General features: G+C 42.8%; 1 protein-coding gene across 1 annotated transcript; it reads right to left on the reverse strand.

The window, feature by feature from the left end:
* Positions 1-1,079: 1,079 nt before the first annotated feature.
* On the reverse strand, positions 1,080-15,258 carry LOC117543773 (transcription initiation factor TFIID subunit 4-like). The gene is made up of 15 exons (XM_034212331.1): positions 14,532-15,258; positions 13,839-13,972; positions 13,249-13,368; positions 12,512-12,601; positions 12,239-12,361; positions 11,364-11,453; positions 11,029-11,241; positions 10,743-10,875; positions 9,285-9,387; positions 8,687-8,856; positions 8,473-8,603; positions 7,856-7,981; positions 4,677-4,733; positions 4,468-4,590; positions 1,080-1,238 (listed from the first exon to the last, which is right to left on the reverse strand). Exons 1-15 carry the CDS (start codon positions 15,256-15,258, stop codon positions 1,080-1,082), a joined length of 2,499 nt encoding a protein of 832 aa, XP_034068222.1.
* Positions 15,259-15,899: the final 641 nt, after the last annotated feature.

Below are 15,899 nucleotides of genomic sequence, written 5' to 3' on the forward strand. Positions count from 1 at the left end.
CGCAGCAGTTATATTAATGCAATGCTGCCCCCTGGTGGCGTACAACAAACAACAAACCTCAACCAGTTATTGTAAAATCATTATTTATTCAAACATTTTAATAGAGAAAATGTGTTTTTCTTTATTCTGGGTGGTTAAATTCTCAACTCTATACAAAACCATGTGTAAAACTGTAGGTGTAACATTTACAAATATACAGAAGGAAACGGCACCTTGCTGAGTCGGAGGACACCGTCAGTCAATATTGAAAGTACAAATGTGTGTTGGTGGGCAGCTACAAAAATAGAGATCGCTTTCAGGTAGATGCAAGTTTGGTATATAATAAGGGTTTAAAAGCCATCTATTTAGAAATCAAATGATTTTAAATGAACGATTTAAAACATGAAAATATGAAGAATAAACCTCTTCTTCACGCACTAAAATCTATTCACCAAACTACAATGTCTACGTTGATTTTAAACATATCCTAAGCACGTTGCATTTAAACTACATGAAACGACTGAAGCTTCACATGAAATTAAAATAAATAACTAAACATTGATTTAAGCTTGAGTTTAGTAAATAAATATGCTGACAATAAAATCAAGTAGCCTACTGGAGATGACTACTGCTTCGTGAGTGACAGCAGGGTTAATTGCTTTGCGATGGCTATATGGCTTATTCATAGTTAGGAAGGCAACTCAGTAGGTTACACAGTTCGGAGTTCAAACTAATTCAGTTAAAAAGAAAACATCTACAATCAATATTCAATAAAAATGTGTTGTTGTCTATTAAAAACAAATGTGTCGATGTCCATTGTTAACACAAATCATCTGATTATAAACGTTACTGTTCTGTGCATAACTGAAAAGTGTTCATTCATAAACCCTCTCGTAACACACATCCATCTTTGCACTTTCTTGAACAGTAATTAGCATTTGTCCATTTCTCTGATCATTATTTGAGGAGAGAGGCCATCCAACGTGGCTGCTTCTGTTCATCAGATGATCAGGTTTATCTGGAAAACCTCTGCCCTCCTCATTTAAAAAGAGTCTCTCTGCGTGGAGGGAGCGTTTGATCTCTCCCCCCTGACACCCAGTCTATTTGAGAAAGCCCTTGTAGAGGAAATGGGAGTGACTGGAAAATCTCTCGTTCTCCAAACAGAACAGCAGGTCCCTGAGATTGACGCGTGTGATTCGCTGCCGCGTCGGCCTGGAGCCCGAAGCCCCGCCGGAGAGGGAGGGACCTGACCCGGACCCCTGGGGAGGAGAGAGAGAGGGGAGAGGTTTAGGGTGGGGGGTCAGTAATGTTTGTCTTTTTTCACAGCCCGATAAGTTGCCACAAAAAAATGTATCTCAAGAGTTTGACCATGCATGCACCTTCACAGACTTGTCTTTTACACTTTTAAAAGTTATAGAAACACAATATTTTGTATGAAATATGTTGAGCCACAAGGAGCAGCATGGTGTCCGAGTTTAAGGCACCATCATGTCTTCCCTGTGCACTCCTGTTTTACACTTAAAGTCCAAGGAAGTGCAGTCTGTTATCACTATTTATTAGAACCCCAGGTGGTAGCCCTACTTCTGCAGTTGTCAAGGCAGTATATAGAAAGATTTAGAAGGAACTCAACTAAATAGAAGCGTACTATTTGATTAATAAAATATCAACTTCATACTGCAATAGAGTGCAATAAAACTAGCAGAGAGGTTTGGCTGAAACTATGGGAACAATTGTTGAAATAGAGAGCCATTTGGTATGAATGGGAGTGTGTGTGAGTGTGTATCTGTCTGTCGATATGTGTCTACGAACTATTCAGATTCAAACTAGTGTGAGTGTGTGTGTGTGTGTGTGTGTGTGTGTGTGTGTGTGTGTGTGTGTGTGTGTGTGTGTGTGTGTGTGTGTGTGTGTGTGTGTGTGTGTGTATCTGTCTGTCGATATGTGTCTACAAACTATTCAGATTCAAACTAGTGTGTGTGTGTGTGTGTGTGTATCTGTCTGTCGATATGTGTCTACAAACTATTCAGATTCAAACTAGTGTGTGTGTGTGTGTGTGTGTGTGTGTGTGTGTCTGTCTGTCGATATGTGTCTACAAACTATTCAGATTCAAACTAGTGTGTGTGTGTGTGTGTGTGTGTGTGTGTGTCTGTCTGTCGATATGTGTCTACGAACTATTCAGATTAAAACTAGTGTGTGTGTGTGTGTGTGTGTGTGTGTGTGTGTGTGTGTGTGTGTGTGTGTAGTCTGTTAGAAACTATGACCTCATCCAACATTTCCCTAACCTCTTTCCTGATACATGCAGTGAATCCCTATGAACCCTCTAAATGCCCTTCTTTACAGCCCCTTTGCAGGTTAGTCAGAAAGCCCTGCCGTCATGGCCTCTGTTGCTTACAGACAAATACCATAGTGTTTTGTTAAAGTGTTATTCCCTGTTGTTAGGAACTTCCCCGCTAACCATTCAATGCTACAGCAAATTGGACAGAATACAAAACTCTGCGACATCTGTTTTTCCAATAAATATTATAAAAAAGAAACAAACACAAACTCTAAATGACTGCAAACTTTATCGAAGTAGGTAAATAAAAAAAGATATTGCACATTGTTTCCTGAATAATACCGGGCTATTTTCTTTCAGCAAATGGTTATACACTTATTACAGAGAACAGGCTCTCCTTCTGTTGATGCTCCCCAGTGATTCAAAACCACAGTAAACAATTGAATGTGGAGAGAAACACCCCCCCCCCCCCAGTAATCAGAGCATAACCCAAAGCACGGAGTATATAGCGTATATATATCAAAAACAACTATCCCCATGGCTATTAAAATCTAGCACAGACAGAGGGTTGAGGTCAGAGGAGAAATCAATTAACTGAATCAATACCAGTGATGAGCAGAGGCTCTGAGCGGTAGCTGTTCTCCAAGAGGTAAGGTGTGTGACGTTAGGAGGACCGTGTGATCGTGCTAAATGAGTGTGACTGGTGTGATAAGGAGAGTCGACTGACATGCTCTGCCAGAAGCAACAAGTGGCTTCATTATTTTATTTTCCGAGATATGCGAGGTGCACGGATGACTGACAGGTCTCAGTCAGTGTCAGCTCGTCAGAAACGTTGTCTGGCGGAGTCATACTTGCCAACCTTGAGACCTCAGAAATCGGGAGAATTTCAAAACCACCGAGGGGGGTGGGGGGGGTGTGCTAGTGGATCGGGGGGGGGGGTGTGCTAGTGGATCGCCGGAGCTGTACTAGATTAACACTAACATGCTTATTGTAGTTGTAAGTGCACTGCCTTGCGGCCTGAAGCACCACCCTTGATGGAGCATAGGTGTGGGCTGGACCTGTATTTTACAGGAAAGGATTGAGCAGAGGGTAGAGTTGTCGATTCTTGTTCTGTTTTCTGTGATATATCTTCCTCACCCTCTCAGACTTTCAGTTGCGCGCGCTACTAAAGAGACGTGCTACCATAGAAACCAAACAATGGTGTAGTTGTATTAAAGTCCGAGTGGAAACAGTCCTGAGTAAATCTGATTTAGTCAGAAATCGGGAGAAATGCGGGAGAAATATGACCCCGGGAGGAAACCGGGAGAGGGCGAAATCGGGAGTCTCCCGCGAAAATCGGGAGGGTTGGCAAGTATGGGCGGAGTAGATAACTGACTGTTAGTGCTAACATTAGCCGTTTCTATTACCAGTGTTTTACATCGACAGAGCTGGTGTCTTTTTTAAAGTCTGACTCATACGTTGCTCTCCAATCAGTCTCCAGGTTATACTAATTAAGTATCATAAAGAGAGGTTCTCTGCAGCGCAGCGTTGATTCTGTTAACAATGAGTGTGAAGAAATATGTTCACCAAGACCTTTTCCCCAAGACTATGACGATGAGCGGACGACAGTATCAAACACTAACCGTGACGATATCAAAATGCAATATCTTTGACGGAAAAAGACTAAAACATAGTTTATAATTTGGGTCAGGATTATTTTATTCATCATATTTTGGTAAATTAGTGAACGTTGACTCTTTCAATGGGCCAGGTGTGTACGACTAACCACTGCGTGCACTATATTACTCATGAGCAAAGCCAGATTCAAAGTCATTCAACCTGCGTTTTTCATTATAAAATAATAACAAATGATCTGAAATAAGTTCGAATAAAATGACAACTTTTTTTTAATCGGCTAGAATAAATGACGAAAACTTAATTAAATCTGAACTCAAACAGGACATTTGATTCAGCACTAAAGGGTAATGACTTTGTCGACTAAATCATTTTAATTTGTTATAACTAAAACTATGAAGGATAAAACGACTCAAATGTGAAATATGTTAATAAATCTAAAGAGCAAGAGTAAGATGAATATATGAAATAGCCGATAAAACTAACACTGTTGTCGGGTGAGGATGACAAAGGTTGTTAAGGAAGATGCCAAAGGTATAAGGTGACTCCATGACAGGGGCTTTGATCAGCTGTGAGCCCATCTGTATGGTACGTAGCGTTACCTCGGCTGCAGCGGAGGAGGACTGAGAGTCCAGGAGCTTCCTCTTCTTCCTCGGTCCGATGGCAGCGAGAGCCGTCAGGTTGGCCTCCCTCTGCCTCACCTGAGCCAGCTCCTGCTGCTGCATCTGGGAAACACACACAGCAACACGGATATCAAGCATACAGTGTGAAAACATACAACAGACACTCATTCCTCGTCCTCTCATCCTACCTCTTTCGCCTTCTGTTTCAGAAGCAGCTGCTCTGGGTCCTCTTGCCGAGCTCGAGACTGAAAGGCCAAAGAAAGACAGCATTGATCACTGTTGGGCAGGAGAAAGGCCAAATCCCAGGTCAAACAGGGTCAGAGATGAGGGGGACATTGCAGGTGTTTGCCCATTAGCTAGAACTCAATGAAATACTTTCTAATTTTGCAGAATCTACATCAACTACTTGTGAGTTCAAGTTTCTAGAAAATTCACATATCCATCAATAACTATATTTAAATGTGTAAAATATTATTCATTCCTAATCAGGGTATATGCAGGAATCCTGAAGTCACATGTAAGACCTTTTAAGACCTTTTTTAAGACCCTTTCCGTACATTTTAAGACCTCATCGCCACTTGGAGTTTTAACCGGTTACATTGGCGACACACTTTACCTCACATTGACTATATACAGTATTGATTGTCCTTCCTCCTTATCTTCCAACCATTTGGACGCAGACTTGCATTTCTCCATAACGATGTTGTTTAACAACCGGCGTAAACGGACCTTCGCGCGCTATCAAGCAGTGAGCGTGCGATGTCCTGTTCAGATGACGTCAAACCCAACGGGATGCCAACAATAAACTACACAGAATCACACTACACACCTACGCAATGATTACATTCAGGCAGACTGTAGAATACAACCTCTTTGGACCATTTATATACTTATTGAAAATAAGCTACAAAATGTAATACCTTGGAAAATGCCGTTTAATACTTTTTAATAGCCTTAATTTTCGCTAAATTGATTTATCAATACTCTTTAAGACCCCGCGGACACCCTGCTAAAGTCACATACCGAGTAGCATTTAATTTGGTGCTGTAAATGTGTTACCAGTGCCATTTAATATATCAAACAGTACATTTGTTAGAAAATGTTCCAACAGAACAGAGTTGAAATCAATCAGGGCCGACCTTTAGTAAAACTCTAAAGAATATGAATGTTCCTCTGGCGAAGTGAATATCTTTGAGAAACCAACACATTCAATAAACACAGAATATAACAGCATTTAAACTGCAGTCAGTCTGTTTAAACCCAGAGTATGTTCAATGGACTGCCTGCTGCATGTAGAGTCACTCAACCCAGTCTCATGGCATTTCGTGTTCACCAACACGATTTTTAATCTATTGATTCGTGTTCACCAACACGATTTTTAATCTATTGATTCGTGTTCACCAACACGATTTTTAATCTATTGATTCGTGTTCACCAACACGATTTCCCCCTTTTTTTCGTGTTGCACAGCACGATTTTAAAAGCAATGTATTTCTACTGGTAATGACGCTCATGGAAGCACGGCATTCGTTTGTGTCGGCTGCCCTTAAAGGCAATGTGAGCGTCCATTCTCATTGGATAACGGAGAATTGTACACCCAGAAGTAAGTATTCCCCTTACTTATTGATTGTACAGTGATATCTGCACTACTCATCGAATAAAAAACACCAGATTATCCTTGTTAATTACACAACATTGATTGGTTTAAATTGTGTGCAATCAATGCTTTTGTATTTTTCCCCTTCGATTCGGAGAAACAAATATTTTTTCGGAGTAAAGGATGGCAGAAGACACTACACTACCCAGAATCCCCAGCTATCGTTTGGACTACACCATGTGCTCTGTTTGACAAACCCCGTTTTTTGTCACCATTCATTCCAATGGCTGGCGTCTATGTCACGTGATCTTCAAATTTATCCCTGCAGAAAAATAAAATATGGCCGAACTTTTTTAAAGTTAGTTTGGCCATTAAAATGCGTGTTGATGTCATTTGATGCGAGAAATATGAGTTGTTATTTCAGATTATGTGTGCAGTGGATGTACATGATCTTTAGTTTGCTAGTTATTACGAAGATTACTTCAGGAAGTTTTCATTGTTACCAAGGTGGTTGCTAGGGACGCTGCTATCGATATTATTTCTGTTATGTTGTGTAACTGTTTAATGGTGTTATCTTTATTGCTACCCCCTTCCCCGTCAATGTATAGTGTTGGTCCACAGCGCAAACGTATTAGTTTAACAAAATCCGCATCTAAAGATACGTTATTTTCCCCTGTGCAATTCCAGTCTCACATCTCACAGCACATCGTCATTAACAAATACCGGAAACGGACCGAAAACATTTTTAAAAATAAAAATAATACTTTATTCCGAGTGTGCTTGCTTTTCTCTTTGAATGTCATCACATAACGGCTTTGTAATACACGGTTCGGCTGCATTAAATATTACATATCTGCCGTAGTTCTGTATTTATAGAGCCCTGATGAGAAGACTTCTCGACAAACATGAGGAACTGAAAACGTGACGTGGATCATAAATATATCAGCCATTAAACAACATCTTACATTTATTTTTACACAATACGTCTCCTTGCAGTATCAACACTAATTCGGCTGACTTTTATATTTGATCCAATTGGTAGATAGGCTGTATTTATTTTTGCACAGCTGATATAAAGGGACACCTAGTGGTTAAAGCACGTTATTGAATTTCATTATTTTTATTATTAGATATTAATAGGATCCCTATAAAGTATATTCATTACTCGTTATTCTCTACTAATAGTTAATTAAAGACTGTATATAATGACTATTTTGCACATCCCTTTCAAGATTTCAAGATGTTCTAAGGTTTATTGACATATCATATAGGCCTACACAACTATGGTGTAGTTCTGCATTGAATGAAAAACTTGGGACGCAGGTTCCTCAATAGTGCATTACAAGACATCTATCAATATTTGTGCGTACCTCCAGCAATGTTAACTATGTTGAAGCACTTATTTTAACTGATATGCAACACGAAAAAAAGGGGGAAATCGTGTTGGTGAACACGAATCAATAGATTAAAAATCGTGTTGGTGAACACGAAATGCCATGAGACTGGGTTGAGTCACTGCAACAAAGTGCATTGTGAATTTTGCATTAGATCAAATCTCGAATATTTTATTTATTCAGGTATACATTACAGAAAGGCTTTTATTAGGGAAAACATTAAATCCTCTGTGTTCATTTTCTAAGGGTATTTATGTCCACTCTATTCAGACACCAGGTTTCTGAATCCACAGATAATCCCCTAACTAGTTGACACAAAGAGACACCATTACCTTTGACTACCATTGAGTGTAAATGTGTGTCAGTGGAGCTGTACCTTAGCTGCCTTCAGGAGGATCTCCCTCTCCTGCTCCTCCTTCCTCTGTTTCTCCTGCTGGTCCAGCTGCTCAAAGAACTTGAGCTGAGCACGAACATCGCTGCTCTGCTCATAACTGTCGTCCTCCTGCCGACACACGGACAAGTTACAATGTTATACTTTAGCCAAGAAACGCCTTGCCTTGATTGCAGGAGACATTATGGCATATATGTGGACCCCAAAAAGGTATATGAGGTATCTGTGGTGTGCATGCTGAAAGGAGCAAAGTAAATACACATGAGCTTTGAATGTCATAGACAGGGTTTGAAATGATGTTTTATAATCAGCTAACACTGTGGCAGGCCACTGGCAACTCAAATCATTTGTCTGCCACTTCTGAAATGTATTTCAAATACAAGCATGGTCCTTCTTTAATAAAGACATCATTTGCAAATATGATGTCTGTCTTGTAACCTTAATCCCTGACTATTCACACCTTCGGTTTAAAATAAATGTTAGGTGGCAGGTACAAATGTCATTCCTTGATCCTCGCACCAGCAATATGTGTTTACTGCAAAACCATGGGGAAAGGTGAATTTAAACTTCTATACGTCTCTTGGATAATGCTGTAAACAAACCTTTATGGAGTAGCTCTTCTGCTGGGCTACTTGGGAAACTTTCTCCAGCAGGGTCTGTAGGCGCTGCTGCGTAGCGTGGGAGACGAAGGTCACCACGTCGGCCCCCAGGTCGGTCACACCGTACTTCCTGCCTGGAAAACAAACGGAGACACCCGGGGCTTTAGGGTCTGGATGGAGAGGAGCTGTATCGTCACTCATGTTGTAAGAGCCTCACCGATCTCCATCATCCTCCTCTGCAGGAGGGCGCAGGAGAGGAACGCCTCGTCCTTACAGGACCGCGTCACCGCTCCCACTAGACCAGAATTGGTAGCTAGGATGTTAGCGCTTTCCTCCGAGAGGTTCACTCCAGCCATGGAGGCCACATCGTTTATGTCGTCATCATCTCTGTAAACAAATGGAGGCGTTTCAAGAATCACAATATGTGTTTCCTACATAACCTGTTACAAGGTATGCTGACAATGAGATTAATAGCTTTCATTTCTACATTTATTTCTACCCGTCTAATTCTATTTGAGCTAGTTGTACTTATATTTTACTCTCTTTGCTTTTTAATAACTGTTTTCAAATATAATAGTTTTTCCACTGCACTTTATCTTACTGCCCTAAATGTTTTTTGGTATTTGGTAAAGCACTTTGAATTGCCTTGTGTTCGAAGATGCTATATAAATAAACGTGCCTTGCCTTCGCTGACTTAGTTAAAGAAAGTTCCCCACGGTATTTGTATCACCTTCGAGTGATGCTAATACGAGAACTTGTTAGAATAAACTACATGTACAGTAGGGTTGATTTGAAATCAGCTTTTCTCTTCTTACTTGAACAAGCCCCCCGCCTCTCTCAGCTTGTTCCTCTGAGCGAGGGTCAGCGCTGCAGCAGAGACTTGCCTCGGAAAAGGTGAACCCTCCGTCTTCACAGGAACTAGAAAAGACACATAATTACAATAAATAGGACGAGTCACCCAAGGAGCAGCACACACATGCACAGACAAATGTGTTATTAGCTTTTACCACATTGTGTTATATCCTTAGCTTTCCATTAGGTGGCGTTTTTTACATGTATGTTGGATGTTTTAGGGCCTATGTCCACAAAGCGCATTTTTCTGGCAGGAAGTCAAATGTATATGTATGAGCTTGCCAACGCTTAGTCTGACAGCCATATAGTGGGGGAGGGAGACGATAAAAGTCACACATTTAATGTCAACAACATCCGGTGTCCAGCCGACAAATCTGCACCAACAAACAAGACTTTTGGTCTTTGTTGTGATAGTTTGTGTCTGACAGATTCGGCCATAAACAAAGCTTCTGATGTCATCTCTACGACACCAGCGCTTTTCTGGAAAGTTGAAATACTTGAAGCGTTACAGCGGTCAACAGAAGAAGGCTCAGCGCTGGGAGAAAAGACGCAGGGCGCTGCGCTTTGGCTAGAGCAGTGTTTTTCAAAGTGGGGGCCCCGACCCCCCGGGGGGCCGCCAGGGGGCACCAGGGGGGTCACGCAAAGTTTGAGGGAAAAGGGATTTTTTTTTTTTTTTAAAGTTTTTTTTTTTCTTTTTTTTTCTAGATGTTATTAATAACTGTATATCTATCAATCGATGTGTCCTTTGATGCCAATCTTTTAATATTTTTGTTTTTGAATCACACGACCGCCCTTCAAGCCAATCAGAATCGATCTGCCGCTACTGAGAGTGAAACTGAGTATCTGCTCAGCTTTGGGAGCAAGTGAGAGCTAGTGAATGTTTCGCTCTGCAGCTGGACGAGAGCACGGATGTAGCAAATGTCGCAGAATTGCTTGCATACATCAGATTTATTTCAGAAGACAACTTTGTTGAGGAAATATTATTTAGCAAAGCACTGGAAGGTAGGACCACATGAAGAGACATTTTCCAAGTTTTAGATGAGTACATCATCTCAAACGGACTTGACTGGTCTCGTTGTGTGGGTGTGTGTTCGGATGGGGCAGCGGGGCTATGACAGGCAAACAAAGCGGAGTGACAGCTTTGATCAGGCAGAAGGCCCCAAATGTAGTGGCAACACACTGCATGCTCCATCGCGAGGCACTTGTACACATCATTTAAAAAATTTTTTAAAAATTGCAACAGGGGGGTCCCCGCCAGAGGATAATGCTATATGGGGGGGTCCTTGGCATGGCAACGTTTGGGAACCCCTGGTCTAGAGGAGGCATGCACTCTGTTCTCATTGGGATCATTTGAAAAAAGAAGCTGGTTTTATTCGTCCACTGCACATATCATGACTTTGTGTTGACCTTGAGGTCCTCACCTTGCTGCAGCTGGACGTGCTGCTGGCCCAGCATGATGCGGCCGGGGGCCTGGTTCCTGTGGGCCACCATGGTGGGCGTCGGTAAGGCTACCTGAGGTCTCAACATTGTTCTCTGCTGCTGAGGCTGGATAACCTGCAAGGTTAAAGGTCCACATGCTGATTATGTCATTATTTGACCATAGTTTCATGATTACTTAGTGTTGAAAATATTTGAGATGCCTCATTTGATATAAACTTTGCAGATTGGAGTGGAGCTGCCATCTGACTCGTGTATTAGTTAGTTTACCAGTGAGGGGGCGGGTCCTGGTTTGCTGATGCCTGTCTGGAGCTGGGGCCTGCTGACGGGGGTCATGAGGCGGGGAGAAGGGCTGCCCAGGACCACCGAGGTGGGGACGGGGGAGGTGGAGGGGACCGTACTACAGGCTGGCACCGGGAGCTGACTCAGCCGGATGAAGGCTGCTGAGTCTGGGGTGAGTTGCCTCAAGGCTGGGAGGCTTCTCTGCAGGAGAAACACAGAGCACACATAAAGATGACACATCTGTTATCTCCTGTGGTCCAAGAACATACACATTACTGGAAGGGATGTCAGTGAAAATGGATTTAGAAAATAAGCTTTCTTACCTTGAGGAAAGGCACAAGGTAGGGTTGGGGGGAGGAGTTGAGCTCTTTGTACAATCTGCTGGTGAATTCCTCAGCCTCCAGTCTGCCCTCCTAGGATGAAATAAAAAGGCAGAAAGAGCTGTGAGTGAGAGCGGCTCCATCTGCAGGTACAGGGGATGCTTGTTTTTGACAACACTGTTAAATCACAGCTGGTCTTGTAGCTTGTTGATTGACAATACGGAACTTTCTGTCACTGGGAGGCTTTCTATGAAACAATAAAGAAGACGTTTTGTGACGTTTTAAAGTAGTGTGTGATTTGTTGTCTTCTCCATCGTTGCAGTCAGTTTCTCCTGGGTAGGATTCCTTTCATGTTTATTGCACTGTTTTTTAGCGGGAGCAGAATCGTCCTCAGAGGTCTCCTAATCTTCAGTAATTAAACAGGTGAAAACACTAAATAAAGCTTCAAGTTTTTTTTTTTTGTCCAAGTGTTTCTCTGGTTTAGGTTTTCAAGATTCAAAGTTTTATTCTCATAACATATATATATAAAACTACGGTGTAATTATGAAAAACTTAAATCGCAGGTTCCTCAACAGTGCTATCTAAAAAGACATAAAACAATATAAAAGATGTAACATGGAAACGTGGCTTGAAGCTCACAGGCTCACAAAATGATAGATTTCTGTCGTAAAAAGTCTACTTGTGTCAATAACCTCAATCGTGAGACACATTATAGCAGTTGACAGGTAGACGTGTGTGTGTGTGTGTGTGTGTGTGTGTATGTGTGTGTGTGTGTGTGTGTGTGTGTGTGTGTGTGTGTGTGTGTGTGTGTGTGTGTGTGTGTGTGTGTGTGTGTGTGTGTGTGTGTGTGTGTGTGTGTGTGTGTGATGCTCACTCACCAGCAGGTCTTTGACCAGCTCTCTCACATTCGCTGCAGTCTCTGTGGACTGCTTCCCAGTGGAGGCCAGCTTGATCAGTGTGGACAGGAAGTTTTTACATTTCTTCACATTCTCCATTGTCTCCTGCCCAAAAACACAGAAGTGATTAACAAAATCAGGTCTCAATTGTGATTACAACTGTGATGCTGAGCTGCATGCTTCACCCGCTGTTATCAATCTGTAATTGTTTAGAGTACACCCTGACATCCAGCTCTCTCCGATCGCTCAACTCACTTTGCTCACTGATATCGGGGCAAGTTGGCTCCCAGCTGACGGGCTGGCGGTCCTGGGGGTCATTCCTGTTACTGTAGCCCCAACTGAACTCTGGGAAAACAGACATCAAAATCGTCACATGTTATTTAGGATGTTCAAACATTTCAAAACCCCAGTTTCAATTCATCACAGATGAGTGTGGGTTTTAGAGTTGCTTCAAAGTTGAGCCATGCATCAAACGTCGGGTCCATCAGAGGAAACATTTCAGTTAGGTGCTCGTTTTCTCAAGAAATTACCTCAGTGTGTCGGTTTGAAACATTAGGAAAAACTGTCAGCACTCCAGTATTATGATTTTATCATTTTGTGATTGATTTATTTGTTGATTTGCAAATCTACTGACATGTTTCAGTGCGTGTAACAAACTCTTGGAAGTTTAGGTCTGAACTCTTTCTTAAGTCCAGGAAACAAGGTTCACGATCACCAATAACCCAAGGCAGGAAACCATTTATGCAGAAAGCACATCTTTCAGAAGGAGTTTGCATCCTCTTCATTGAGTAAAAATGCACTCATAAGATCCTTCTAGTGTGACATCTACACATAAAATGGTAATATCATTATCTATAATAAAATAATCAAGCAGTAATAAGGAACTAAGTGCCAACATTACGTGTGCAGCTCGTGCAAGTGATGCACACATAACACTGTGCAACAAGCCAAATGAAAATAATAACTTATTTGACAGCAACACACGGGGTTACCTGAAGGACAGGGGGTCTGTGAAGAGTGGTGGTCGCAGAGAGGGGTGTTGGGGTCGGACCCCCCTGGCGGATGATGGTGCTGGGAGCCACTTGTCTGCTAATGATGGTGTTTCCAGGAGCCTGAGACAAGGCATAAAGCAAGATGTGAAACACTCAGTTTAATCAAACCTGAAAATTCTAAATACATAAAGCTATGTATTTTACAACAGCATGATGGAAAGAAAAGAAGAGTGTTTTAGCCTGTACTGCAATGCTTCTCAATCTTAGGGTCACATGAGGGAACTTTATCAGGATGTTCTCTACTGGTAGGGCTACCATTGAGGAAACTGCAAAAAGGTGTTTTCCATGTAAGCAGGGGACATTATCATATTTCATCTATCATGGCCATTAAGCTGGGGTTTTCCCACCATTGTGGCAGGATGGTCAACCCCCGACAGCCCACCAGTGGCAGCTCACAAGTTTCCAAATACCAACACATGACCTCTAACATAACTATTTTGTACTTACACTGAAGCTGAACATGTTCTTTGAAGTGCTGGCCTGCAAATGAGGTAAGTCATATAATGCTTCCTCTGACTGTGTGATCCTACCTGAACAGGAGGTACACTTGTTGGTGTGGCGGTCCGTGGTGCCATGCCTCCCTGAGCCTGGGCCTGCATCTGGGCGAGAGCCTGCTGAGGAATCATCAGCAGCTGTCCGCTCTCGCTGCGTACGAGCACCATCCCTGAACCATAAATCATAACAGTTAAGTGTTATTTAAGGAATCTGGTGCAGACACATAACCTACTTTATATAGTATGATTTCTGTATTGGTTAACCAATATACAATCATTCCATGTCTCATTTTAAGGTAATTAAACAGAGGCAAATTCATCATAGTGTATTTATATGGACCAATATCAGGAATGTTACATTTGTCTCAGGGGTCTTTACATTTTATACAGAATATGAACACGACACGATGTGTCTTTAGACCCTCACAAGTAAAAACCCACGGTTAAAGGGGAAACATGAAAGAAACCTCAGGGAGAGCAACAGAGGAGGGATCCCTTTCCAAGGACGGACAGACTTGTAATAGAAGTAGTTTGTAAATGAAAACGATACACCATTTACAACATAGATAGCCCAAATTCTAGAAACAAATCAATATGTCTATGTATTAGAAGATTAAGATGTATCCAGGTGGATGTCAACAATCCTCTGGGTGCCATCAAATGAAAACAATAGTTTGGAGTAAATAAATGCCTGTGCACATACAGTAAAAAAGTTCTGATTTCACTCACCCGGGGGTAGCTGGATGTTATGAACGTTGGGCTGTCCCGGGGAGGTCTGCTGGAGCCTGGGGGCCAACATCTGAGGCGTGAAGGCTCGGATCAGGCCTGGACCGGGAGCTCCTGTCGTGGGGAACCGGGGAGAGCTGACGACCCCCGGAGTGACAGCCGGCTGTGGGGCTGTCTGTATTATTGTGGTGGGGGGCTCTGCCTTGATTATGTGCGAGCCTGCGCTGGACGCATTGTTTACAAGCGGGCTGTGTGACCCGATGGTACCTGTGTGACCCAATGCATTGGCCACCACAGCAGCATGACTCGCATTATTGTTCCCATTCAAAGTTGCTCCCGACCCCGTGGTTTGCATAGGCGGCCTGACGAGTGTCACAGTGGCTCCTGTTGTTGCCGGGCTCAAAGCAGTCTGGGAGTTCATGAGCGGCGTCTGAATGACACTGTTGGACGAGGGGTGCATTGTAGCAGCACCGAGCAGCCCTTTCGAGACCCCCGGTCCACTGTTGAAAGCGGTGACAGATATCGCATTGCTGTTGTTGTTAGTAGTGCCACTTGTCGCTGTCGCCCCTCCGCTTCCTGAATTGTGAGAGTCCATAGTGTGGCTCCCATTGAAAGTATGCACTACTTTCCCCTGGTGATTGGGGAGATAAGTTACTCCGTCACTAACAACAAGTTTTTTGCCAGGTTCGTGTCCCGAGCTGGAGTCTGTGCTGTGCGTCGGTGCATCCATAGTTGAACCATGGGGAGCTCGTTATATGATGAGAACCCCCTGCACTCCAACTTGTTTAGAAAGCAGCACAAACACTCTTGAATGTGATGGGGCAAGACTCTTTCACATGTACTGTTTTTATCAGTCAGCTCCTTCGCTTGCTTTTCGTGTTTTCTCGGAGAGACAAAGAGGAAAACAACATTAGTAGTTTACAGCGTACCTGCTTTGGCAATCGTCTTGACCAAGTCCCAGCTGGACATTAGCTCGCCATGTTATTACCGGCTGCTTCGTGCCTACCACAGTGGTTGTTGTGACACAAGAACGACAGGTGTGACTCTACAGACTGTTCGGGATGACAAACCACCGCTTTATTCACCTCTGTGTGTGAAAAAGGCTCGTCTAGCATGCCAGACCACACCGCCATCTTCACACTCCTGTGAGCTTGTGAGAAGTGAGGGACTTACCGAGTGACATGCGCCTGCGCACAACGACTAAACGTCTCCGTGCGGGGATTTTCGAGAGCTGTGATTGGCTGTTCGGCATTGTAAAAGGCGGTACCAATGGCTTCAGCTGTCATTCCAGGGGATGCATGAGACGGAACAACATCGTACCGGAGACGAAAATGTTTTCATCAAATGTTACATTGCCGCCAGCGTCTTTCT

Source organism: Gymnodraco acuticeps, unplaced genomic scaffold (genome assembly GCF_902827175.1).
Source record: "Gymnodraco acuticeps unplaced genomic scaffold, fGymAcu1.1, whole genome shotgun sequence".
Taxonomy (NCBI): Eukaryota; Metazoa; Chordata; class Actinopteri; order Perciformes; family Bathydraconidae; genus Gymnodraco; species Gymnodraco acuticeps.